The sequence below is a fragment of the Pseudorca crassidens genome, chromosome 16, assembly GCF_039906515.1.
Source record: "Pseudorca crassidens isolate mPseCra1 chromosome 16, mPseCra1.hap1, whole genome shotgun sequence".
NCBI lineage: Eukaryota > Metazoa > Chordata > Mammalia > Artiodactyla > Delphinidae > Pseudorca > Pseudorca crassidens.
Window position 1 is genome coordinate 19,779,907 of NC_090311.1, and position 25,818 is coordinate 19,805,724.

At 46.2% G+C, this 25,818-nt stretch overlaps 1 protein-coding gene across 2 annotated transcripts in view; it reads right to left on the reverse strand.

The window, feature by feature from the left end:
- The window catches only part of MXI1 (MAX interactor 1, dimerization protein), a 99,007-nt gene extending 86,633 nt beyond the window's left edge, over window positions 1–12,374 (reverse strand). Inside the window, exons 1-2 of one of the 2 annotated variants that reach the window (XM_067709442.1) lie at window positions 11,847–12,374; window positions 9,634–11,260 (exon numbers count right to left, since the gene is read on the reverse strand). In XM_067709442.1, coding sequence (XP_067565543.1) covers window positions 10,719–11,260; window positions 11,847–12,108 — 804 coding nt within the window. In that variant the 5' untranslated portion in view covers window positions 12,109–12,374 and the 3' untranslated portion in view covers window positions 9,634–10,718. Of the gene's footprint in view, window positions 1–9,633; window positions 11,261–11,846 lie in introns of those variants that run through there. The other variant, XM_067709440.1, reaches the window with a different exon arrangement.
- Window positions 12,375–25,818: the final 13,444 nt, after the last annotated feature.

Here is a 25,818-nt window from a genome sequence, read left to right on the forward strand (position 1 = left end):
AAAAAACAAAAAACAAAAACAAACAAATAAATAAAATTTAAAAAAATAAAATAAAATAAATAAAAAATAAATAGATAAGTAAAGTGGAATACATTTTCTGGTCTTTTAAATTTATGGAGACCTTCTCCTTTAAATATCTAGATCAAGTTACATTCCAAAGGGATCCAAAGCCTGTTCTGTTTCATCTTCTGTTCAAGGTTCATTCTTCCCTAAGGAAAGGGAAGAATCAACTCCTCTGCCGGTGATGACCCCAAGCCACGGGCCCAACCTCGCTACATCACTTTAGTTAAAAGACCAGCACAGGTGAATGATCTTTGTTGTATGGAAGTAGCTTCCTTCATTAGGAATGCCTCCCGAATACTTTTTTTCAAATGACATTTCATCATGTGTTGCTGTAGTCATGTATTATTCTCCTTTAATTTGTGGTTATAATCATTTATACTGATAGACTTTGTGACTTTCAGCCATCTCTGGCATATATCCTGGTCAGCCATTGTATGTTTTTCTATTAAATTGCTCATTCCACGGGTTAATATTTTGTTTAGAATGTTTGCCATCTATATTCAAAAGCAAGAATGTACTGTAATTTTTTGTTGCACTTATCAGGTTTTGGATGCAATGACCTATTCTTTCAAAGTTAAATGCAACTTGATTTTAAAGCCTTAAAAAAATATATTACCAGAGGCCTTCCCCTGCTACTAAGAGGATGCCCCACATTCTTGACACAGCCCTGGGTAACCCTCCCTCCCCTGCCAGAGCCTGCCTACAGTTACCCTGCCTCACTACCCCTTGGCATCATCACTCCCTTCCAGGTGGCAGAAACTTGTGGAGGTCACTCTTAGGGCCAGCCAAGCCCTGGACACTAAATCACACACCCAGTCCTGCTGCCTCGTGGCTGAGTTCTCAGCTTCAGGTGTACTATTTAGAATAAAACACCAGGACTTTGCCTGGCCAAAGATGTCTGTGATCTCACCATCACTTCTATTTCCAGCATTCTGATTCTAATCCTAGAACAACATGCCTCCACTTGCCTACTAGCTGCTACATAATGAGAGCCAACTATGTGCATGGTGCCACTTGTATAGTCAGTTCATTTAATCCTCTACACACCTCTGAGATTCCTGTTTCCCAGATGAGGCCCCAAAAGGTTAAGTGATTTGCCCAAGGCCACATAGGTAGCAAATGGATTCAAACCTAGATTTCCCAACTCTTGGACCCCACGGCGTACGTCAGGGTATGTTCCGTCAGACAAGGTCAGACAAAATTGGTTAGGGCAATGGTCTCACCCAGGCATAATACCATCCGCCTAGAAGACTTCAGAAATGTGTAGGAGTGTCTTTCTTGAGTGTCACCACGACTGGGGAGTTCTACTGGCATTTAGTGAGGATGAACCAAGGATGTTAAATCCTGCAGTATTCCAGGCGAACCTGCTCAAGAAGAACTGTCTCATCAATAGCTCCCTTGTTGATAAACACTAGGTCAGAAGGTTAAAGGCAGAGAACTCATCATTCGTTCAACGAAGATTCCTTAATCCTCCATTACATGCTGGGCACTAACCTAGATGCTAAAGAGAACAATGAACAAAACTGCTTGTGGTCTTTGTCCTCAAGGTGCTTGTATTCTAGCCTGATAGACAGATGATAAGCAAGTAAAATCATTGTAAACCGTGATAAGTAGGATAAGGCATGAATAATAAATGAGATGGGGGGTAGCTTTAGGTGGGTAGAGGGATTAGGGCAATCACAAGGGCTGTCTAGGCCAGCTTCTCAAACTTTAACGAGCGCACAGATCACCTGGGAATCGTGCTAAAATGGAGATTTGGATTCAGCAGCTCTGGGGTGGGACCTGGGAGTCCCATTTCTGACAAGGTCCCAGGAGACACCAGGGCTACCCATCTTCAGACCACACTCAGGTTAAACAGTAAGGGTGACAGCCATGCAGGGAATATGGATTTTATTCTAAGTGAGATAGGAAGGAAACTATTGAAGGGCTTTAACCAAATAAATGACATGAACCCAGTTATATTTAAGATCACTCTTGTTTCCTAGATCTCGATGGAGGAGAGGAAGAGGTTGGACCTACGCCGTTTGACCAGAACCAGCTGGCCCACACTGGCAAGGTGGCAGCCAGGGCCTAAAGCTCATCTGTGCGGCTCACACTTGCCAAGCACGGGCCAGACCAGTTGCCCTACAAGCTCAAGTGCCTTCTGGAAACCTAGTAGAGCCTGACAGGGTGTGGATTCACACCCTTGACATTGTAGCATCCAGAGTCTCAGGAGCCCTACTGGTTGGGTGAGTTCCCCAGGGGGTGCTGGGCCAGGTGGCACTGCAAGGGCAAGTGGCAACACCCTAGACCATTGCCTTCCAGAAGAAAGGGGCCTATCTGGCTTCAGTGTCCATGCCTAAAGAGTCCCAGAAGGTTTTGGCTGCCCTCTCTCTGCCCTAGGATGAATGGGAAGTAAAGGAAGTCGCTCCAGGGAGGCATTCCCAAGGGAACCGTCAGCCTGAACCTCAAACATTCCAGATTCCATTTCTTGCCTCTTGCTCTCTGACACTTCTCTCAGAGTCCTGAAGTCTCCTAGGAAGAAAGAAAAACCTGGTTTTGAGTCTCAGCGCCACTCTTTGTTAGCAGGTGGCCTTGGGAAAGTTAGTTAGCCTTGCTAAGGCTAAGGCTTTCCTCATCTATAAAATGAGGATAATGACAGCACCCTCCCGTTGGATGATTGTTAGGATTTAATATAAAGCACTTAGCATTGTGCTGGCACATAGTAACTGCTCAGTAAAAGGGCACCATTATCACTATTCCTTTGGAAAACAGAGACAACATTGTATCTGTCAGCAGCCTCCTTGGGGACAGGCTATCAGACTCACAGGAGACAGGCAAGTATTATTTACTGTTCTCCATTTGTCTGTCACTTGCACTGGAATATAGAACTGGAACTGGAGACCATACATACTGCACTTTGGAAGCAACAAGCACGGTGCTTGGCTCCTCACAGGTGTTAGAAATTTTACAGCTGGTGGAAAAAAGGAAAGAAAGTTGCATGCAAGGTACTCAGAGTCTTGGGAGTCAAGAAATATGGTAGAGATGGTCAGGTGTGGTGGAGGTAAGAGGGAGATAACACAGGGACATCATTAGGAAGTTCTGGGCCCCTGTAGAAATAAAAACAGAGGCCACATGCACTTACACTTGCCACCCATGGCCAAAAACAGAGCAGCCCTGGGCACGCCCTCCATTTTAATACAACAGTATTAAAATAGTCCCAGATCATCTTTATTCAAGTATCCTTGCTAATGGCAATAAAGACACGGAGTAAAATATCTCAAATAGCAGGTAATCCAAATCCCCTTTTATTAGCTTTAAACTTCCCAATCTTTCTCTCCCTCAGGACACTGTGTTTATCTTTCTAATTTTGCTGTGTTTAAATTTCCTTGGCAGACACTGGAGTTGGATATTAGAGGTATGAGGCCAAGGGCATGTTGTATGGGAGAGCAGGCTTGGTAGGAGCACTGCTAGGGACAATCCTCCAAGTGCAGAGTGCCCCCGTCTGTAAAGAACTAGGAGTGGAATGTGTTCATTTACAAGGTTGCTTACACAGTACTTGATTTCCTAAGCTCAGGCAGCTTTAAAAAAAACAAAAAAAGAGTCAGATCTGTAAATATTACAAGGATAAACACAAAGGGTTTTAAACACCAGGCTGGGGGGTGGCAGGGTGCATGCAGGGAGGGGAGGGACTATTCCTTTTTTTGGAAGCCCGGCATAAATTTTTGTTCTATCTGTAATGATGGCTAGAACCAAAGACACAAAGCCCAAGTCAGATGCAGTCCCACATGGCTGGGGTTTACTTTAAGACAACTGAATTTCTAAATCTGGCACTGCAATAGAGTATAACTCCATGATGGCAGGAAACTGTACTTCCAGGTCCTAGCACAGAGCCTGACATAAAGCAGTGTGGACCCCTGAAATACCAGTTTGATGGATGGATGAATGAACAAACTCACAGAACACATTTAAGGAGAATTCCTGGCATGCAATATAATTCCACATTTTATAAAATTATTTGCCACAGGGGCCTTTTAAAGAAAGGTTCTCTAACCTAAATTTTTAAAAAAAGAGATCCTATTTACATATATTTCCTGGAGATGTATTGCTCAAAACAAGGGTCACCTGAACTTTCAAAATATTTCACAAGCAAGGGGCCCTGTACAGCATTCTGCCAAGATGAGGAAGCAAAGAAGGAACCTCCAGCCGGGGAGGATGGTGGCAAACGCCCATTCGTTTTGGCCGGAGAGGAGAGATCAAGTCAGCTGCTGACAGCTTTGACACCTCCAGCCAGGCCACTCAGGGACAACAGTATCGAGAAAATTACTTCCCTTTAGTTTAGCAGAAGAGCCAGAGAGCAGGTGTCTCTCCCTGCGGAATTGAAGCTTCTCTCCAGTGTGAGCCAGAGCTCCACCCTCCACCCCCAGAAGGAGGCCCCTCCAGGAAGACTTGAATTCCTCCTCCTCAGTTAAGGCTGGGTAGCCATCCTGTCACTGTCATCGCCTTCAGGCTCCACCCACTCCCCCCCCCCACTAAATGTAAAAGAAAATATTTCTTCTAAATGGTGAATTCAAATTAGCTCAATTTTGAGAGACTATTGAGAATGTCGCAATGACCTTTGCAATAACCGGACACACCCTGGGATCAGTAAACCAGGGTTGAGAATTGCTGACTTTATGAGCACCTGACTTGTAAAACAAAAGCCCGGTTTGGGGCTCTGCCTGGGACCCATTCTCACGTCAGGCGGGAGGCAACACAGCCCAGAAGGACCTGGTTCTGCCTCTCCTGCGTCATCTTGGGTAAGCCACTGTCCCTCTCTGGGCCTCGGCCTCCCCGTCTGTATAGTGAGGATGATGGCTGCTCTGTGACCTCTGGGGCTCCTACTGGCCCTGATGCTCCGTCTTACCACCTGCCTCCTTTAAAACAAAACCCAAAAGGGAGTGGAAGGCAGAATGGGAAAGGGAAGAGAACTGGTTCAGAAGACCAGGTTACCATAAACCTTCCCCCATTTCTTCCTGCTGAAAATGCCTTTATTCATTCTGCAGGAAGATTCCCATTTTTTGCTGGGTTATTGCTTTTTATACTTCGTTTTCTTTCTCTCTCTTTTTTAAACTCAAAAGCCACAAAACCACAAGTCACCTCCCCCAAACGGGTCATTTGGAAGCCAGCGCTATCAGGGGTTAGGTGTGTCAGGCCTGGCATACTGGTGGTATCTAAGTGAAGACCAGGCCAGGGCAACCATGGGCTTCTCCTCCAGAAACCCAGTTTAAATCAATATTTATCCAACTGTATTTATAGAAAGTGGTGGTGGTAGGGAAGAGGGGGTGGGGTAGGGAGGCAGGGGGATCTAAAACAGAACAAGCCACAATGACTGATGCAAATCTTTGTGGCCAATTCATTTCTGCAGGGCCAGGCTTTTTTTTAAAAGGCAAAAGACCCAGCTTTTGGTGAACCTGCTGTTGGCCCTAGTACCATAGCAACAGCCCCAAGTCCTCTAATATGTGCAGAAGACAGACTTGGGAAAGGCAGTAGGAGGGGGGTAGTGTTTCCTAGGAGCCTAAACTTGAGTTAGGGCCAGCAGAGTTGAACAACTCCGAAAAACAAAAACAAAATCTCTCTGGTTGGCTCTCCTGTCTCCAGCTTCACTTCTAAACCTTTTCTAAGCAGAGTGTGTGCAGAAAGACCCTGGACAATCAACAGGGTGTTACAAACACCCACTCTGCTTCAGATTATTGGGTGACCTTGAGCAAGTCATTTCACCTCTCTGGACTTCATTCCTTGGCTGGAAAATGCATACACCTATATATGGTTAAAACTGTAGGCTCAGTCGAATCAGAGGCCTAGGTTCAAAACTCAGCTCTGCCATTATTAACCCTGTGACCTTTGGGCAAGTTACTCAGCTCCCTGTTCCTCGGTTACCCCCTCTGTAAAATGGGGGTAATAGAAGTGCATATGCCATGGGGCTGTTGTGAAGATTGGAGGAGATAACGCATGTTTAGCCCCATTCTTTACCAAGTATAGTCAGTACTCCATAAATAGTTGCCAGTGTTGACATTACACAATGCAATTAGTTGCTGCTGCCGCCGCATGCCGGCACCCTCTTCATTTCTTTCAGTTCTACCCCCAGACTTCTGCCAGCCATCCTCAGATGAAAACCCCCATTTCTAGGTGCATCAGTGGGACATTGTTTTGGTCAGAGAGGGCAGGTAGGTGAGCAGCTGTTGTTTTGCCTTGGATCTGATAGAGCTTCCCCCCGCCCCCACCTCCCAATCCAGGAATGGCTCAATTCAGCTTCTCTAACTTCCCAAGGTCCGGATGCTTTTCCTGGGTTCCCTCCACAGGTTACCCAGTCCCTGGGAGCTCTGGGACTCTGAAAGCCACAACAGTATCCTCAAAAGTCTATTTCTGGCATTTACCTATGGGCAGAGATAATATTTAAAACTGGAAAAAAAGTTGAATCTGAGGAACATAATTTAGGATGCAGAGGAAACGGAAGCCTGATTTAATAATGCTCTTTACATAACTCCACCAAAAACAAGTACATTACTCCAGTCCCATCATAAATCAACCCATGGAGTTTTCAGAAAAAAAAGCAATTGCACATAGTACATGATCAATACATATTTGTGGAGTGAATGAATGAATGAATCATAAGATGCCTGCTGTACAGAAATGTGACCTAGGTGAACGTTAGTTGCCACCAAAGCCCTCAATTTTAGCATAAATTGCACTGGTTTCTTGCTCTCTAAACCAATAACTGATCCGTCTATAGGGTCACAGCTGATGTAGTTTCAGCTCTCTAGGCCTGACCTACCATCTCCTTATAAGCCCTGGTCTTTACAGCCCAAGGGCATTCTGCATTGATAATGGGAGACATCCTCCCTCCTTGGAAGAGATCAGTATTTCCAGTTCTTCTCCAAGTCTTCAGAAAGTCTGTCATGTGTCCCCTGGCCTTCAGACCTGATCACTGTGCCATAGCCAGTAAATGACAAATCCAACCAATCAAAGGATGTATATTGTCTACCATATGCCCAGTGTTATGCAACAGTGACATATACTGAAATACTGTAAGTGATCTTTTCCCTCAAGATGCTCATCTTCTCCCTGTGAGGATAAAGCTAATGCACAGCCAACAAGTAGAGAATTGCTGATTATCAAGGCTCAAAGAAGTGACTATTTATTGAGCACCTACTACATTCCAGGTACTTTAAATGGAGAACCTCAGTTAGTTGTTCAGCAATGGCAGGAGGCCGATGCTATTGTTATCCTTGTTTTACAAAAAAGAAATGAAACCTCAGAAAGGTTAGGTAACTTGTGCCCAAGGTCACACAGCCAGTAAGCAGTGAAGGGGGGATTTGGGCCCTGCTCTGGGTGACTGTAAAGCTTTCATTCTCTCAACTACCCTGACTTAAGAAATATCCAGGGGAGGTTTCCTGGAGGAGGTGGGAACTGACCTAGGACTTGAAGAGTAGGTAAGACACAGATAACCCCAGGGGAGTAAGAGAATGAGGGCATTTTAGACAGAGGGAAGAGTCTAAGTCAAGCATAGACGCATGACTGTAAAGCCTGCTTGCTGGTGGACCTGCTGGATGGGAGCAGAGGAGATTAAGTCAGGAAGGCAGGGTAGGGCCAAATGACACCACACAGCAGCAGCTTCCTCTGTCTGGAGGAAGAGGCTGCTCTTTGGCCTGTCCATGCCCTTAGGAAAGCGCCTCACCCTCAAACCCAGGTAATGCACTCCAGAGACCCACCCATGGCTTCTACTCCCATTTAATCATTCTTTTCTATCTTAAGCATTGCCCCAAAGCCACCTTCCCTACAGACTGGGAAGCCCTTTTCTGTCCTGTAGACCTCACTGGTTATAGTAACTTCCACTTGCCTGCTGAACAACTTCTACGCACAGAACACCCTTTTGTGAATTTCTTTCTTATTCCCTTTCATTTTTAACCTTTTCCAAAACAGGAAGTACATATTTTCTCTACTAATCAGTCAGTCCTAAATTACTATCCCTCCACTGGACCCCAAATGGATATGGGTGATATGTCAGAGGTTATTTATGTATAATTTCTGAATTTGTGAAAACAGGGTCACAGTATCCATGATTAATATTTCTGGAGGCCTTTAGTTTGAGATTCTCAGGGATTCACATCAGTTGGAACTTTGGGAGAATGTACCAGCATATCCTAAGCAATCCTTGCCTTGCACAGAGCAGTCAATACTGAGTGACTTAATTTGAACACCCCAAGAAAACTCATTATATATACTGAGAATAATTCAGTACTGTGTACACTCAGTGAGCTCTCCTAGTACGGAAACCTCAAAGAAGCCATGAAAAGCAGTTCTGGTGACAATGGAAAATAAGGCAAGCTCCTGCCAAGTAAATACTTTGCAAACGGTAAAAGCGGAACGTGTAAACTCGTGACCAGGGCCTTATCGGTGCATTTCGCGAATGTCTCACAGAACCCGAAATGGAGAATTGAGGCTCAACTCCCGGGTGAAGAGCGTCCCTTTAAGAAGGGACTGTACCAGCTGGCCAAACTAGAGCTCCCCGTGATTTTCTGGCTTGCCTCCTGGCTCCACCCCCCAGTCTCTGGCCTCAGCAACGCGTGACGTTAGAGGAAGCTGAAGCTGCCGATTGGCTGAGCGACGCTGCTAGGTCAAGTCTAGTCAGAGGAAAGAAGTTTGTCTCCATGTGGAAACCATGTGTCTCTAGCTGGGAGGGGGAAGAGGAGAAGGCGGAGAAACTGAGATCAAGTGATTACAGGAGAACTGGCTGAAATGAAAGCGGGGAGATTGTGCACCTGAGCCGGCCAGTAATGCCCTTTGCAGTAGTGACCTAAGGAAACAAACAAAAAAACCTTGCCCAACTAACAAAACTTGAGCCCCCCCGGCCCAATCATAAAAATAATTAAAAAGCTAGGGTCCTTGCTTCCTTCCAAAAACCAGGGACCTGAGAAACGCTGTAATCCTATCGGAACGCCTAGATTCCCCTCCCTCCTCCAACGACTGAATGATGTAAGCGTTTCGGAAAGCGGGGCTCTGAAGCAAAACAAGTCCTGCGCGCGCGGAGGGACCCTCAGTGCCCGAAACCGACGCACGCACGACCCGCCCCCCGACTCGCATTATTGCTGTGCACACGCGGAGCGCCGTGACGCGCGGGCATTGTGTGCAGCGAGCAGAAAACAACGGCGAGCGCTGCCAGCGCGAAGAAGCACCCCTAATAAAATGAGGCAGATGTAGGGCCCGCTGTTTTCCGTACTAGGAGACCGAGATGGGCGGGAGGCGGGGCGAGAGTGGGGAAAATAAAGTGGCCTCCGTGGGCCGCTCCAATTTTAAGGGGAGATAATAGAGGGCCCTGCGGATGGTCGCCCCATAGTTTGCTGGAGGTCACCCTCGCCTGCGTGAGCTGTTGGGGAGGGGGCAAGGGCCTCGAGCGGAGTTCCCGCTCTCGGGGAAATCTGGGGGCCGCTGGCATCACGTCATGCTGAGCCAAACAGCGGCTGCGAAAAAAGGCAAGAGAGCTAAAAATACTCCCGCGGGGAGCCGGCCGAAGGAGGGGGGCAGCGGGGCCGAGGGGCTGATTACGCACATGAAGTTGACTTCGATTGGGGCGCCCAGGTTCCCGAGCCCCTCTCGGGGTCTTGCAGCGCGGACACCTCGGGAAAGGGACCAGGAGGAAGCCCCTTGGCTTCCACGGTCTCGGGAGCCTGGCTCCGCTGCCGCTGGCCCGCCCGGTGCGGGGCAGCCCGGCCCAGCGCGCCCGGCCCTCTGCTTACGTGACTGGTGGCCACGCCAGAGCCCGGGCACCGGTAAACAAGGAGGTGGCGGCGGCCGAGGCGGCCGGGGGAGCGAGGGTGGGGGCGGCGAGGTGGGGAGCAGAGGTCTCCGATTGTCTGCGAGTGCGAGGGGCGGGGGGCGAGGGATGCGGTGGAAGCTCCAGCAGCCTGTTTAGTACACCCTTCTGTAGAGGGGGTCGGAGGGGGCCAACCAGGTTTGCCACACACTGCCAAGGTGCCCTCTTTGGGTGCACCCCCGGCCAGAGCCGGCGCCACGGGACAGACTCAGGGGAACAGGGCACCCGGGCGGGGGATAGCGTAAGAAATCACGCCCCTCCCCCTTCCAACAAAAGCGAACACACCAAACAAAACCACGTCTTCCCCCACCTCCCCACCAGCTCTGCCTTTTCAGAAACTACCCTATTGACGAATGCACACTGCCCCCCCCAAAATCCCATGAATAATCGCAAACATTCAGCTACACAGCCGACGATGCGCCTTTCTCGCAACCCAGGCACTCCGAGAAAACAGGAGAGAAGAAAAGAACGCACCGCCGACCACGCTACACAAATCCTTGTTTTTGCCTTAAGCTACTGCACGATTTCGCTGCCATCACACGGTTACTTTAACCCCGAAGGCCTGGGTTGTCGGTCAGCTAAGGTGTTTTTGTGTTTGAGGGTTGTTGTTGTGTTTGGGGGAGGGGGAGTAGGTTGCAAGATCTGACACGTTGCAATCGGACCCTTTCTTTCTTTTCTTTCTTTCTTCCTTTCTTTCTCTCTCTCTCTCCTCCTCTCTCTCTCATCTCATTGATCTTCCTACTTGTTCGGACAGATTAAACAGCCTGCTTTTCTCTACTCTGTCAGTCTATATTCCTCGGCCCCTTCGCCCTTCTCGCAGCTATTATTTGTGAGGACCGTGCTGGAAACGCCGCACACGCGTGCCCCCGTTAACGGCGCTGAGCGACTGCCTGGGGAGGATGGGGGAACCCAGTTGGCAGAGGCAAAAATGAAACAAACAAATACAAAAAGGAGGCCAGGCCGGGGTGGGGCTCCCAGCACCACCACCCCCAAGCATCGCTCTCCACCTGAATCTGGGGTGGGGGGGAACAGTAGAAATCCACGAGGAAGGCATTTGCCTTCCTCGCCCAGCGCGCTCACTCGGGAGCCGTATCCCGGAAAATAAAAAAAACCGAACATAACAGCCTACACCTTCTTCCATAACTATTGTTTCCTGCGAGATCCCAAAGTTTCCTTCTGGCTGCGTCCCCCTCGCCAAGTTTCCCGGGCGCAGGGCGGCGGGTCCGGGGCGAGCTGCTGGCGGTGCTTGGCTTTGCCGGCCTGTTTCTTTCGGGGGGGGGGGGGGGGAGGCGGTGAGGAAACCACAGGGCACCAGAGGCGCAGGAGGACTGTATCCGTGGACGCGATGGCCTGAGCCCAGCCTTGCTGCGAGAGGAGAGGAAAAAGCAAAGTAGACAGGAGGGAGAAGAAGACCCGAGCCAGCCCGAGCCCACGCCGTGGAGGGCTGTTTGGTTGTTGGTGTTATCGTTGTCGTGTGTGTCTGTGTGTTTTCTTTCTGGAACCGCTAAGCTCTGCCTACAGTTTCCAACTTTCGGCTTCTAATCCCCACCCCACCCAGGAACGAGCGACAGAAAAACAACACTTGTCTGCCCGAGAAGGCTCCGGAAAAAAAAAAAAAAAGGAAGAAAGGCGACCTCGAAGAGATGAGCTCTCGGCTCAGTTGTCAGCAAACAACAACACTCCCCCGCTCCTCGGCCCAGCGGTCCTGCCAGCCTCTGGGAGACGGACAGACGGACGCACCGACAGGCCCCCCCCTTCCCCCCGCTCGTCTTTGTTACATCTTTAGCAGCTTTGTGCGTGCGTGTCCTTTCTCCGGTGTCATCGGCTTTACTGCCGAGGGCTGGATGTGTGTGTGTTGGGGGAGGGGGGTCAAGCAGGCGACAGGGGTCGCCCAAATGGGCGAGGAAGAAAGAGCCGGGCGCCGAGGAGGAGCCAGCGCCCCCAAACTTACTTTTGTTTTCTTTCTCGATCTGCTCCAGGTAGCTGGCGGCCTCGAGCAGAATCTGCACGTTCTGCAGAAAAGTGTTGATGTGCTTCTCCATCGAGTTCTCGCTGGTGTTGAAAATGTCCGAGAAGGGGCACCTGAGCTTGGCTCCCGCGAGCTCCTCTGGCTGGGCCGGGGGCTCGGGCGCGGTCACGGCCGGGGGCGCGGCGGGGGCCAGCCCCGCACCCTCGCAGCGCGCCTCCTTGCGCGGCCGCCCGCGTTTGCCCATGGAGGAACCGGGGTCCGCCGAGCTCGTCCTGTTTTGGGGCGGCGCGGCCCGGCCAAGCTCCGGGCCCCAGGGGAGAACCGGCTGGCTGGAGCGAAGAAGGCGCCGAGGCGAGGAGGCGACCTGACTTCCCGAGCCTCGCTCCGTGCAGTTGTGTGTCTGAGTGTGAGTGTGTGTCCGTCTCGCAGTGGGTCTGTGTGTATGGGAGATTGAATGAACCTACAGGACAGACGGAGGCGCTCTGGCGCCTGGGTCCTAGTGCGAGCCGGTCGCCATCAGACCGGTCAAAATAAAAGGTGGAGACAAGCGAGGCAGGGACCGCCCCCTGCCCGTCTCCGCACACTCCCCGACTCTATCCAAATCTTACCACATTGCAGAGCGTAGGATTTAAACACGAATGGAAAAAAATACTCGAAGGCTGTGAGCGCACCGGCATAAAAACAAACTACTTAGCTATCTTTTTCTTCACATAAGAGTAATACCAATGCCTGGCACATAGTAGGTTTCCAACAAATGGGGGCTGCTATGACTTAAAAAATAAAAGCCCAATCCAAAATATCGTCACATGTGACCTCAAGTTCTCTTCCCCCAATGCACGCACACTCACTCACTCACTCACAGACGCACGGGCATCTACCTTCACGGGGCCAAATGAAATCCCCAGGCCACCAAATCCCAGTTACAGATTTACTCACTCTTTCTTTCTCCCTTCGAATGCAAAGTTATTTTCCAGGAAGAGGGAGGAGGTGTAAGCATCTCTCCCCACACTCCTCTTCCCAGCCATAGTCCAGCTGTGCAAAGCTCACGGTAGGGTGCCTCCACACCTGGCTCTGTTTTATTTGACAGAAAGGCAGAAGTGGCAGCCCAGGAACCTCCCACCCCTACCCCAGCTGAATTCCACCTTTTGGTTCTGAAGACCCCTGCCCCAGCTGACATTGTTTCACTGCTACTGCAGACCCAGTGAGAGTCTGCAGGAACCATGGGTGCTCTCCAGGCCCGGGAAGGACGGTGCGAGTCAGGAGTGCCATAGAGAAGGATTCAAGTCCCAGCTCTGCTGCATACAGACTGCGTGTGTGCCTGGGTGAGTCCTATAACTGCCCTTGGCCTAAGTTTCCCCATCCACGAAACCTCTGATAAGATTCGTGTGCTGATTAAATTATATCTGCACTTAGTACACTGCCTGGCCCATAGTAAGAGCTTTTCCTTCCAGTATAGACCCAGACAAGAGCCTGAGTCCCCTACCTGCAGCTAAGGGGGGAAATAAGTTGCAAGAAACAAGACTCTTCTGCACTTTGTTGGAAAACTTATCTGCAATAAGCCCACCTAAGTATTGTCAACTTGCGAGGTCACCTGGAGTTTTCCTCCAGGGAAACCGTTTACTTAGAAGACACAGTGAATGCTGCCCCATGGAGTTGTGCAACCCAGCCACCCTGTTTAGAGTCAGCTTCACACACATTTGTCAGGAAGACTTTTCCTGGAAATGGAAACTTTTTGAAAAAATGAAAGTACATTTCTTTGTAAAAACACTATGTAAAACAGAATACACACACCCTCACCAAAATCCTGTGTATTTGTAGTCTATAATAACCTGCTGCTGATATGACAGGAACAATCAGTATTTGGCATTTTAAAGCCAATATATTCACAGTTTGTATCATAATATAATCATACTACACATGCTCTGCTCATTTTCCATCTTGATTGATCTCTGCATCCTTTGGCCAGGGTAGAGGAGAAGCTCCTAAAAGCTGTGAGAGAAATTACTTGCATCATCAGAACAATTACTTACTATTTGTTCTATTGGAACCACAATCTGAGTTACTCATGCTTAAAAGTCTATAAACGTCTAAGGACTTTAGGAAGTACAGTTTCAAACAAGTTTTAACCAACGCCATTTTGCAAAAACTGATCTCCCTTGCCCTAGATGAAAGATGATAGTGAGACGATGAACCACCTAAGCCTGGAGAAAACCTTGGTCTCTCTTTAGTTCCCCAGTGGAGGCATGGGCCAAATGTGCACATATGCAGTACTGTGACCTGCATGTATGTATATACACACGCACCAAGACAGGCACACCCCACACGTGAGTGCCAGGGTGGGGGTAGGGTGTTTTGTCATTATTAATTTATCCCTGTTTCATCTGTCATAGATCTGCAAGCTTCAGAAAGACCAGTGGGAATCTTCAAGCTGGGCCACGAATCTGACCAAAGCCAAAACAAACAATGGCTTGAAGAAAATCTCCAAAAATTGCTGATTTGCACTATTCCCACAGTCAGCCACAGCCCCCGCCATCATTCCAATGGAAAACATCACTGCTGGTGCCAAATCAAGTCTTCCCCCCCATCATAGGGGCATTGTTTTCTGTTGTTATGTGAGTTCTTAGCATCAGACAATGGCACCACAAGAGACACGTTGGAAGCAGGAGAAACGCCTTTTTGTTTCACAAAGTCTATGCTGTTGTGCCCCAGAGTGTCACATACAGTATAGTTGCATATATTCATTTTGGTAACGTGTCTGTGGAGCGATGAATGTGCTGAAGCTCGAATGTCCTTCCTTATTTTTTTCAGAGTCCATCAAGTGTTAAATCATGTTAGCATCCCTCCTCCCTCACCAACCCCCAATTAACAGATTTCTCTAATAAAGTTGGCCCCAACAGAAAGGGTGGTGTTTCAGAAGTTATATTCTGGGACAGGCATCCAAGATGCTGGGTTACAAGCTCAGCTCCATTCTTGATTACCTTTGCTTCCCAGGAGGAGCCATTCAAACCCTCTGCACATCTTTCTCTGGGGCTTTGACTCCATAAATAAACAGGTCTCTTTGGAACCTTGCTGAGAATTTCTGCAGAGAACAGGTAGGGGATGAGAAGGCGACCAGCCTGATAAGAACATGTGAACTCTTTGAAAGGAAAGCAGTGAATTTTTGCAGTGCCTGGCCAGGCCAGCCATGATGCTCCCAAGGGCCCTAGGTGTCTTGGGTGCCCACTCAGTCTGGTCTCGTTTTCTCAACCTTCTGTTTGGCCTGTTTGGTAATATTTTTCCATCAATCTTGTTTCCATATTAAAGCAAAATCACTCTTTCTTTCCTTTGCCCCTCTTTTCCCCCAGACTACACTACACTCTTACATCAAAGGAGTTGTTTTGCCTGTAATTACGTCTTCAGGTACACAAGCTGGTTAATTACTGAGACTATGATATGAGTTGCCCCCAGACCTCCCCATCCTGCATTTGTATGGAATGCCCTTCCCCTTCCTGGACCACTTTGGCTCTCCTGGGCTCCTTAGCCTTGCCCTTCCTCCTTACCTGTGCTCCCCTCACTAGCCCTTTCTGCCTAAGTCTACCCTCCAACATCTCGCTTTTCCTCGGACCTTGTCAGCACAAATCCGTCAGGTTCTCCTCCGCTCTTTGACCTGTGGTCTTTGGACTCAGGCTTGGTAAACACCATCAAGACATCTTCTGTCCCCTGCATTGTCACTTGAGTCCTAATCCTCAGAGTTTTCCTAGCCAAATTTATCCTGGGCATCTTTCCCTTTGGGAAGGCATTGTCCAGCAATGATCTGAGGAGCTGGCTTGGGGCTCCTTCTCTCCTTGGGAGGATTATCTTGCCTTCATGTTTTAGAAGAAAGAAGTGGCTTCAAGGAAAACCCAGGAGTTGGTGGTTAGGGACTGACGAGGCACAAGCAGAACGGCAGGAACTAGGAGAACTGTGGGACTCTGCCTCTCCCGCTGGCTCCTGCACAGGCTTAAAAGTGCTGACCAGGTCTCCTTCAACCACTCCCCATGCCCCCACCCCCAACCCCACACTCACCAGCGGGTGCAGACATGGGCAGAGGATAAAGAGCCTCCGCCCTACATGGGAGCTCACCCAGACGTCACCTGCTCCTGGGCATTATCTCTGATCTTCTGGACTCTGCCCTTCTCCTGGACCTCTGAGGTTGGCAGGCCCTTCCTGCCTCAGCCAGCTCCTGGGCTTCTCCTATGCAATGCCCAGTACTTACAGGGTTCATTAGACTATGAGCTCCTTGAGGGCAGGGAGCACGCCTCGCTTCCCCAGCATCCCCAGCCCCTGGCACCTAGCATGGCACAAGTGTGACACGGAAGAGAAGTTTAGGCCAGAAGGGTCAAAGGGATGAATGACCTTCCCTCGCCTGGCCAGAGCTTGGTACTGGCCCTTCATGGCATCCTTGCTCCAGCATGGCAAAAAGAGGCATTTGACACTGTCTGCAAAATTATTCCTGACACTAGCTCAAATATGATCATTTCCAGGGGCATTTGGAAATAAAAGATGGCCAATGCCTTAAGCTAAAGGAATACAGTTCTAATGGTGAAATGTTAGGCATCAGGAGATGGAAGGGAAAGGCAGTATGCAGGTGGCAAAAGATCTTCTTCCTGATGATGAGCTGATTGTGTGAGTCACTCAGAACCTCAGTAGTGAAGAGCAATGTTTGCCTTGCTGAAAGGGTATATATAAAGGAACTTTGGAAACTGTGTTGTACATATGTCAGGATAGTATTGGGCTAAGAGAGTCTTGGAAGATTTTCGGGGAAAACTAAAAGAATGGCAAAAGGATGGGAGCAAGAGTTAGGACCCCAGAGTTTGGGGCCAGCTGTTCGACTGCACTGTTGTGTAATTTTGGAGAAATAATCTCACCATCTGCAGTGTCAGTGTCCCCACCCAAGATGGGAGAGTTCCACTGGCACACAGTCTACCTCTTTCTGAAAAGCATCATTAATTCATCTTCCCCATGTTCATTAATCACAGACAGGGATGTCATTACCTATGGGGGTTTTGGGTCAGCATGGGAAAACCAGATGACTGCACTGAGCTTGTAAAATTCTAGCCAAAAGCGAAGAAACTGGCATTTTAGGTCACCCTACCTGCCTTATCTCTGGGAGAAAAACCTGCTTCCCTTTGATATTCTTTTTGGAAAACAAACAAAAAACAGGTGGAGGAGACCCATCTCTGTCTTCAAAGAGGTCTGGGGGACCAGGACCCCTGTCTGTGAACCATTAAACTCAATAATCTGGGAATCAGCGCCCACATTGGGGGCTACACAAAATCTACAGGGAAGAAGCAGCCCAGAATGGTGCTGCTTCTAGCTCCTGACCTTCTGCCTGGACACCTGTCCACCACCCACGCTCTCCTCCCCTCTGAAGGCTTTTTTCTCTCTCTTCTTTTTCTACCTCTCCTGACTGAGGCCTGCAGGTTGCCCTCTCCCTTTCCTGACCCAGAGCTCAGTTCTCCTGGGTGAAAAGGTTAATGAGCACTGAAGTGGGTATATTTCTCAGGGATAATAGATGCTTGAGCACATACTCAACATATGGGTTAATTCATTCCATCAGAAGACATAGTCTCCCACGTGTCAAGCTTCTTCTAGGTGTAGGGACACAACAGCGAGCAAAGAGCCAAAACTCCCACCCTCACGGGACTTATTTCTTACCCAGGTATACATGTGACATAGGACCAGTGGGATGCATGCAGGTATACACATAGGCACATACATGCCCACAAAACCCTTTACCCCCATATCTTTCAGAAAATGAAATGTAAACTCCAAGTTGGAGCCAGAGTAATAGGGATTCATACAGAGGGACTGTTACATCCTTTTACGTATCACGGAAACAGTCATAAAGGAGAGTAAAGAAGGGTTTGCCCTCACTGGAAACCTTTTCTCTCCTCTTACTTACCTTGGAAATTGACTTTTGTTTGCATACACTGACCTTTTGCGTGTTTTCACATAGTAAGGCATACTACACTATGTATCAGAATACTTAAATTTTTAAAAATTTTCATATGTTATTCTAATTCACAGAGTTCTAAAAATCTCACAGATATGTGTGGCCTGCCAAAGAGTCACGTCAAAACAACTGTCTAAAATTATGACTTACCTGGAAAAGTCAGAAATGTAATCAGAGGCTATTTCCATATAACTACACCCTAAAAACACCCATCCCAGACAGGCAGGCACATGAGAATAACATGTTGGCGTATAGTTGCAAGAATCTGCTTTAGATTTTTGATTCTTAATTGCATCATTGTTAAAGCAGAATTGAGTAGAAAGTACCAAACACGGAGGCTAGAACTGGGAAATTCTTCTCCATTTCCTGGTTCACTTTTCAAAGTCTTGGAAGAACTGGACTCTGTCAAATCTTAGGCTGAACTGATGCTAAGGAAATGTCTTCTCATCTTGTTAAATTTTTCATCCTTTGGACATGAGCGCTTTTGAGTGTACTATACTTACGTGTAGTGAGGTCCCATATTGTGACACTGTAAGTATAAGAGCTAGTATTTACAGAATGCTTATAATATTCCAGGCCCTGTTCTCCAAGCACATTCTATTTCATCCTCATAATCACTCCGTGAGTATTATCATCACCCCCATTTTACAGATGAAGAAATGGAGACTGAGGGAAAATAAGTGCCTTGTCCCAGATGGCACAGCGAGCAAGTGGCAGTGCTGGGGTGCTCCCTGGTCTCCAGTCGAGCACAGCAGGATGTTCCTTCTTCCTGTTTATAACCAACTTACGTTCTTCCAGTTCTGTCCAGCCCATGTGGGTTGGGTGTAAGTTTATGCAGTTTCGCACCTATGTACATAAAAAGGTACTTGTTGCAAATCCTCATTAGATTGTAGACCGAAAATTTCTCCAGTAAAGGAAACTTGGATTCTCCCTTCCCAGGCTGTGAGTTCTTCCACAGCTTCCACAGCAACCCCTGCAGTGCCTAACAAGTGCCCTGTGCAAAATAACTGCAATACACGTTGTTCATTTACTAGGAACTCTGCACAGAACCAACTCAGGGTGTAGGCAGCACCTTCAGTGTTATTTATCAGACATTGACAATCTCCCCTTGGCACCCAAGCTAACTTCTCATGAGCTATCTGCCCTTGTACACAATTAGTCTCACTGCTGAGCCAGAGGACAGACACCGTGCCACAGAAGGCCCTAAGAAAACACACGTGTTTGCTGCCTGTGCCAGAGGTTGTGAAGCTGAGGCAACACATAAGTGCACTTAGAAGGATTGTTGACCACATAGGGAAGAGGTTCTCAGCCTGGGCCTGTGCATTAGAATGACTTGGAGATAGGATTACCAGATTTATCAAATGAAAATACAGGATGCCCACTTTAATTTGAATTTCAGATAAACAACAAATAATACTGTAGTATAAGTACGGCCCATGCAATTTGGGGGACATACTTATGCTAAAAATTATTCATTGTTCACCTGAAATTCAGATTTAACCAAGTGTCTTGTATTTTATTTGGCAACTTAATTGGGGAGGTTAACCTAATCAATTAAATTAGAATCTCTGGGGAATTCCCTGGTGGTACAGTGGTTAGGACTCCACGCTTCCACTTCAGGGGATGCGGGTTGGATCCCTGGCTGGGAAACTAAGATCTCGCATGCCATGCGGTGCGGCCAAAAACAAACAAACAAAAAAATCAAAATTAGAATCTCTGGAAATGTGGTTCAGATACCAATACTTTTAAAAGGTTCCCTAGGTGATTCTCATGTGCAGCTGGGCTGGAGAATCACTGATAGAAGGGACTTAATATTGTGGAGGGTAAAGGAGGGGAAATGGGGTTTGGCCCAGGGTAGGTAACCCCCAAGCAGAAAGTGGTGGACAGGGACTTCCCAGGTGGCGCAGTGGTTAAGAATCCACCTGCCAATGCAGAGGATATGGGTTCGACCCCTGGTCCAGGAAGATCCCACATACCGCGGAGCAACTAAGCCCGTGTGCCACAACTACTGAGCCTGTGCTCTGGAGCCCATCAGCCATAACTACTGAAGCCCACGCAGCTACAGCCCGTGCTCTGCAAGAAGAGAAGCCACCGCAATGAGAAGCCTGCACGCTAGAGAAAGGCCGCACAGCAACGAAGACCCAATGCAGCCAAAAATAAATTAAATTAAAAAAAAATTTTTTAATAAAAATTTTTTTAAATAAATAAATAAATAAAAAGCCTGGGGTTTAAAGCCAAGCAGAGATAGGTTCAAATTCTGCTTCTGTCATTTACTCAGGTATATACTCTTGGGCAAGTTACATAACCTCTCTGAACCTCGGTTTTTCATCTGCAAAATGGAAGTGATAATTATACTTACCTCACAAAGTTATTGTGAGGATCAAATGATATAATGCCTGTAAAGTGCTTAGCACAGTGCCTAGCGCAGAGGAAGCATTCAATATGCAGCTGTTATTATTGCATTGCTGCTGCCTTTCCCAGATGCCCCTGCAGATCTTCCTCTCCCAAGGCTTGGCAGCAAAAGAGGCTCAAAAGAGGCTCAGGTGACTACAGTACTGTCCAACCCAGAGCTCCCCAAGGAGTCCAGAACATGAGCTCAGACCCTCTTGTTCTCAGCCTTCTGGCTTTGAGCCCTTGACCAAGCCTTGTAAGATAGGATTACTCATAGCAAAAGGGAAAGGGCAGATTACACAAAAGGGACCTGACTCCCTGAATTCCACTTGTGACTTTGTCACTAACTGGTCATGATCTTGGGCAGGTCACTGAACTTCTCAAGGCTTAGTTTCTGTCTCTATAAAATGGATATAGGCCAGATGGTCACATCTAGCCATAATTCTCTGTGATCAGCTTGCTTGTAGAAATTCTGGCCCTGACTCCCTAGCCACTCTCCTCAGAGAATTAAGGTTCTTTTTCTGCTTATTCCCAGGGTTCTGAAGTGGAGCTTCAGGGTTCATGCAGGGCAGAGAGCTCTGAGAGTTGTGGGTTTCCTACCTTCTCTTCAGGTACATATATACTCTGCTACAAAGTTCAACATACCCTCCCCTTTATGTTTTCCCTTCGAAGAATGGAGGGAAACTTCAGTGTTTATTCTGTCTTTAGCCCTTCTTAAAGATGATACCACACTCATCACCACTGGCCACTGCCAAAGTCCACGGGTGCAAATGGACCTGAAATGTGAAGGGGCGACTTTGAGGGTGTCATTCAGAAGCTAAAGTGCCCCCTCCAACTGGAGCACCCTGGATACACCTGTTCTTTTGCTCTTAGGTAATCCCTTACTAATCCTTTTTCAAAGTTCACCTGCCACTGAGAGTCCACTGCTGTTGCCATTTTTGAAGGACAAACCTGTTTCTCAAGTGATAATTGCACTGGCCATCTGTCTCTCTTAGCCGTCCCCCACACATCATCTTTCTCCAAACCCCTAAATGACTGAAATAATAATGCAATAGAAGAATCTGGTTGCAACAGACAGCATTTTGTCCTTGTGTGTTCACTATCAGGATGGACCTACAAATAAATCAAGTAACAACAGAAAAGTCCTCTTTGGTTTCCCCAAGTTTTCCTGCCACAGGGCTCAGAGCTGAAGAAACAGCCGACTCTCACCTCTGATGAAGAAGATCATTTTATTAGCGTGGATCCCAAGGAGGGGTTGTGTTACTGTTTTATAAGGGGACGTAATTGGCTAACATCCACTCTGATGGATAGTCTGAGAACACGCCTGTCTCCATGAGCGCTGGAGATAAAGTCCTAATCAAAGTGGTCATGGACTCCTTTTGAAGCTGCACAGGAAATCTCTGGGAAACACAGTTTAAAAGACTCTAGTTCAAAGGAAACTCCTCCTTTATTAATACTATTCAGAGATTTGTTCCTGATTTGGTTTTGTTAAGTTGCTGTGCTGAAAGAAACAAAATAGGAATTTGGGCAATATCTGTGGGAAATCAAACCCAAAAGGTTGGAAGGGGTTGCAGATAATTAATTTGGGGGAAACCTGTCAGCAACCATTTGGAGTTTTGGCATGGTGAAGGAAGACCAAATTTTTGGTCATGTTGGTGTTTTTAAGGCAGCCATTCTGGTATAAAACTACCTCTACCTCCCCTCTTTGAACTATCAAAACGTTAACATCCTTTGATGGGGTTATTTTTATTCTAATAACAGATTTACCCAGAGAGGATCCTTGCATAATTCAAGACTGATCATCTCTTTGGAAAGATGGGCTCAAAATATCTTATGGAGATAGTCTATTTGCAAAGGACTTTGATCACTTAAAAGTGTTGGTAAGTTATGCTAAAAGTTAGCATGATACTGAAATTTCAGTGGGTTTTTGCTTTTGTTAAGAGGTGTAAGTAAACACAGGGAGGAAAGAACTTCCACTTCTAGGAAGATGAGGTAGACATAATCTTCTCTATTCTTCCTACTAAGCACAACTAAAAACCTTGGACATTATGTATATAGAGGCAGAGAGAGAAAAACAGACCAGCTAGGGATCTCAGGACCCAAGGAACAACACAGTGGTGAATTCTCTGGGTTTTATTTTTGCCTCATTTATCCCAGACTTGGAATTGAAGAAGCCAGCAACCTGGAAATGCCAAGTGCAGACAAAAAAAAAAGACAAACAAAAGTCTGTCCTCTCTAGCCAAATGATCAGGAAAGGGGCAGCCTAGGAAGACGAAAAATTTTTAGATAATAACCACTCTGCTTCAGCCAAACACCGCAGAAAAATTGTGACCCCACCCACACCAACACCAGTAAAGGCCAAGTGGGGAGATTAGACTTCCACCCTAGCCAGGCTGTAACAAGGCTCCCCAACACCCCCTGCCAGAATGGTCCCAGAGAAGGCAGAACAGGGAGCCAGGACTTTCACAGCTACCAGCTGGTAACGAGGGCCCTTTCCCACAGTGTTAGTGCAGATCACATGGGGAACTCCTGTCTCTGCACAGCTTAACAAAAGGTCATCCTCGTCAGGTGTCCATTGGGATGAGAGGGGAACCTGGACTCTTATCTCCATGGAGCAGTAACAAGGCAGCGCAGCCCCCCCGCTTTTCCTGCCATAGCGGTGTCAGAGGAAGCCACATGAAACAGAAGGTTTAAATAAGATGCAGAGTCTTATAATACGAAAACAGGTTTCAATAGAAAAATCATTCGTCATTCCAAGAACCAGGAAGATCTCAAACCGAATGGAAAAAGACAATCAAAGGATGCCAACACCTAGATAACAGAGAAATAGCCATGATGAAAGTATTTCAAGGAACAATTACAAACATGATTGGAACAAATTAAAAAATGGAAACCCTCTGCACAGAAATCAAAGATCTAAAAAAGAACCAAATGGAAGTTTTAGAACTAAAAAGTACAGTAACCAAAATAAAAAGCTCAGTGGATGGGCTCAACAGCAAAATGGAGGGGACAGGAGAAATCATCAGTGATCTAGAAGATAGACTAGAGACCATCCAGTCTGAACAACTGAGAGAAAGTAGAATTAAAAAAAAAAAAATGAACAGAGGCGCGGAACATGAGACTATAGCAAATCATCTAAGATTAAAGTCATTGAAATCCCAGAAGGAGGGGAGAAAGATGGCAAGGCTGAAAAAATACTTGAAGAAATAATGTTTGAGAACTTCCCAAATTTGTCAAGACATAAACTACTGATTCAAGAAGCTGAGTGAATCCAAGACAATAAATCCAAAGAAATCTTTGACAAGACACACCGTTATTAACCTTCTGACAACTAAAAACAAAGAAACAGTCTTGAAAGCAGCCAGAGAAAAGTGTAGATATAAACAAGATTATTCTAGAATTTATATGGAAAGGCAAGTGAATTAGAATAGCTGAAACAATTTTGACTCCATCTGCTTGATATTAACACTTAGCTTGAACTCTATCTTATACTACTCACAAAAATTAACTTGAAATGGATTAAGGACTTACATGTAAGAGCCAAAAACATAAAAATCCTAGAAGAAAATGTAGGGAAAATTCTCCTTGACTTTGGTCTTGGCAATGATTTTTTTGAATATGACACCAAAAGTGCAAGCAACAAAAGCAAAAATAAATAAGTAAAACTATATCAAACTAAAAAACTTCTGCATAACAAAGGAAAAAATCAACAAAATGAAAAGGCAACCTACAGAATAGGAGAATATATTTACAAATTGTATATCTGTAAGGGATTAATATCCAAAATATATAAAGAACTCATATATCTCAATAGTAAAAAAAAAAAATTAATCTAATTTTAAAATGGGCAAATGTCCTGAATAAACATTTTTCCAAAGAAGATAACCAACAGGTACTTAAAAAGTACTCAACATCACTAATCATCAGGGAAATGCAAATCAAAGCTGCAATGAGATATCATCTCACACCTTTTAGAATAGCTATTATCAAAAAGATAAGAAGTGCTGGTGAGGATGTGAAAAAAAGAGAATCCATGTGCACTGTTGATGCAAATGTAAATTGGTACAGCCACTATAGAAAATGGTTCCTTAAGTTCCTTAAGAAATTAAAAACAGAACTACCATAGAATCTAGCAATTCTACTCCTTGGTACATATCTGAAGGAAATGAAATCACTATCTCAAAGAGATATCTGCACCCCATGTTCATTTCAGCATTATTTACAATAGCCAAGACATGAAAACAACCTACGTGTTCATCAACAGATGAATGGATCAAGCAATGTGATATATAATGGAATATTACTCAGCCATAAAAGGAAGGGAATCCTGCTATCTGCAACAACATGGGTGAACCTTGAGAGCTTTACACTAAGTGAAATAAGTCAGTCAGAGAAAGACAAATACTGTACGATCTCACTACATGTGGAATCTAAAAAAAAAAGAAAAAACAACCATCTGAACCCATAGAAACAGAGAGTAGATTGGTGGTTGCCAGAGGCAAGGTTGGGGAAAATGGGTGAAGGTGGTCAAAGAGTGCAAACTTCCAGTTATAAAATGAATAAGTTCTGGGGATCTAATGTACAACATGGTGACTATAGTTAATAATACTGTATTACATACTTTAAAGTTGCTGAGAGTTGATCTTAGAGGTACTTACCAAACATACATACAAAAAGGTAACTATGTGAGGTGATGATGTGTTAATTAACCTGATTGTGGCAACCATTTCACAATACACATGTATATAAAATCATCACACTATATGCCTTAAATTTACAGTGTTATATGTCAATTATATCTCAATAAAGCTGGGAAAAAATAACTATAAACATATACACACCCACAAGTTTCTTGTAAGATGTTATCATTGGGAGAAACCAGGTAAAGGGTAGACAGGATCTATAATTATATTAAAATAAAATATTTACTTAAAAAGTAGGTCGGGGGAAAAAAAGGAATCAGAGCTACCCTTGGAAGACACAACTGTGTTCCCCATTCATAACTGCAGAATATATGTATGTCAAATGAGGGGGCCACATGGCAGTATGGCTGAGGTGACCGTGTCTGCCCAGAAACAGAATCTAGCACATGTCTACACGATTGCCCTAAGGAAACATGATTACAGAAAAGAGGGCCCAGCAATTGGTAACATGTGTCCCAGGGGCCCAGGTAAGGTCATGGGCATTGTCCTTGGGAGACCAGACTGCAGATGAGGTTCGGAAGCAACTGGAGTTTGCCTGTTGCTCTCTCAACACCCCTCTCCTCCCTCCCAGCTCTCGTGGTCCTCCAGCTATCTAGCTTGGATTTCTTTTATTCTTTTTTTCCCCCCAATAACTTAAAAAAGTTTAAATAAGTAAATAATTAACACAAAATACAGAGGAGAAAAAAAATAATAAAAACCATCCAAATCCCAGCTGCTACTTATAATACCTTGGTTGATACATACACGCAAATATACTTACTCTACCCACTTCAGGCTCTTAATTTTTACCACTCTCCCCTCTAGGGTAAAGTCAAAGCACGTCAAGTGAAAAAATATATTATCATAATGCAGAAACCTCCTGCATAAGGTCCTATATTACATGTGC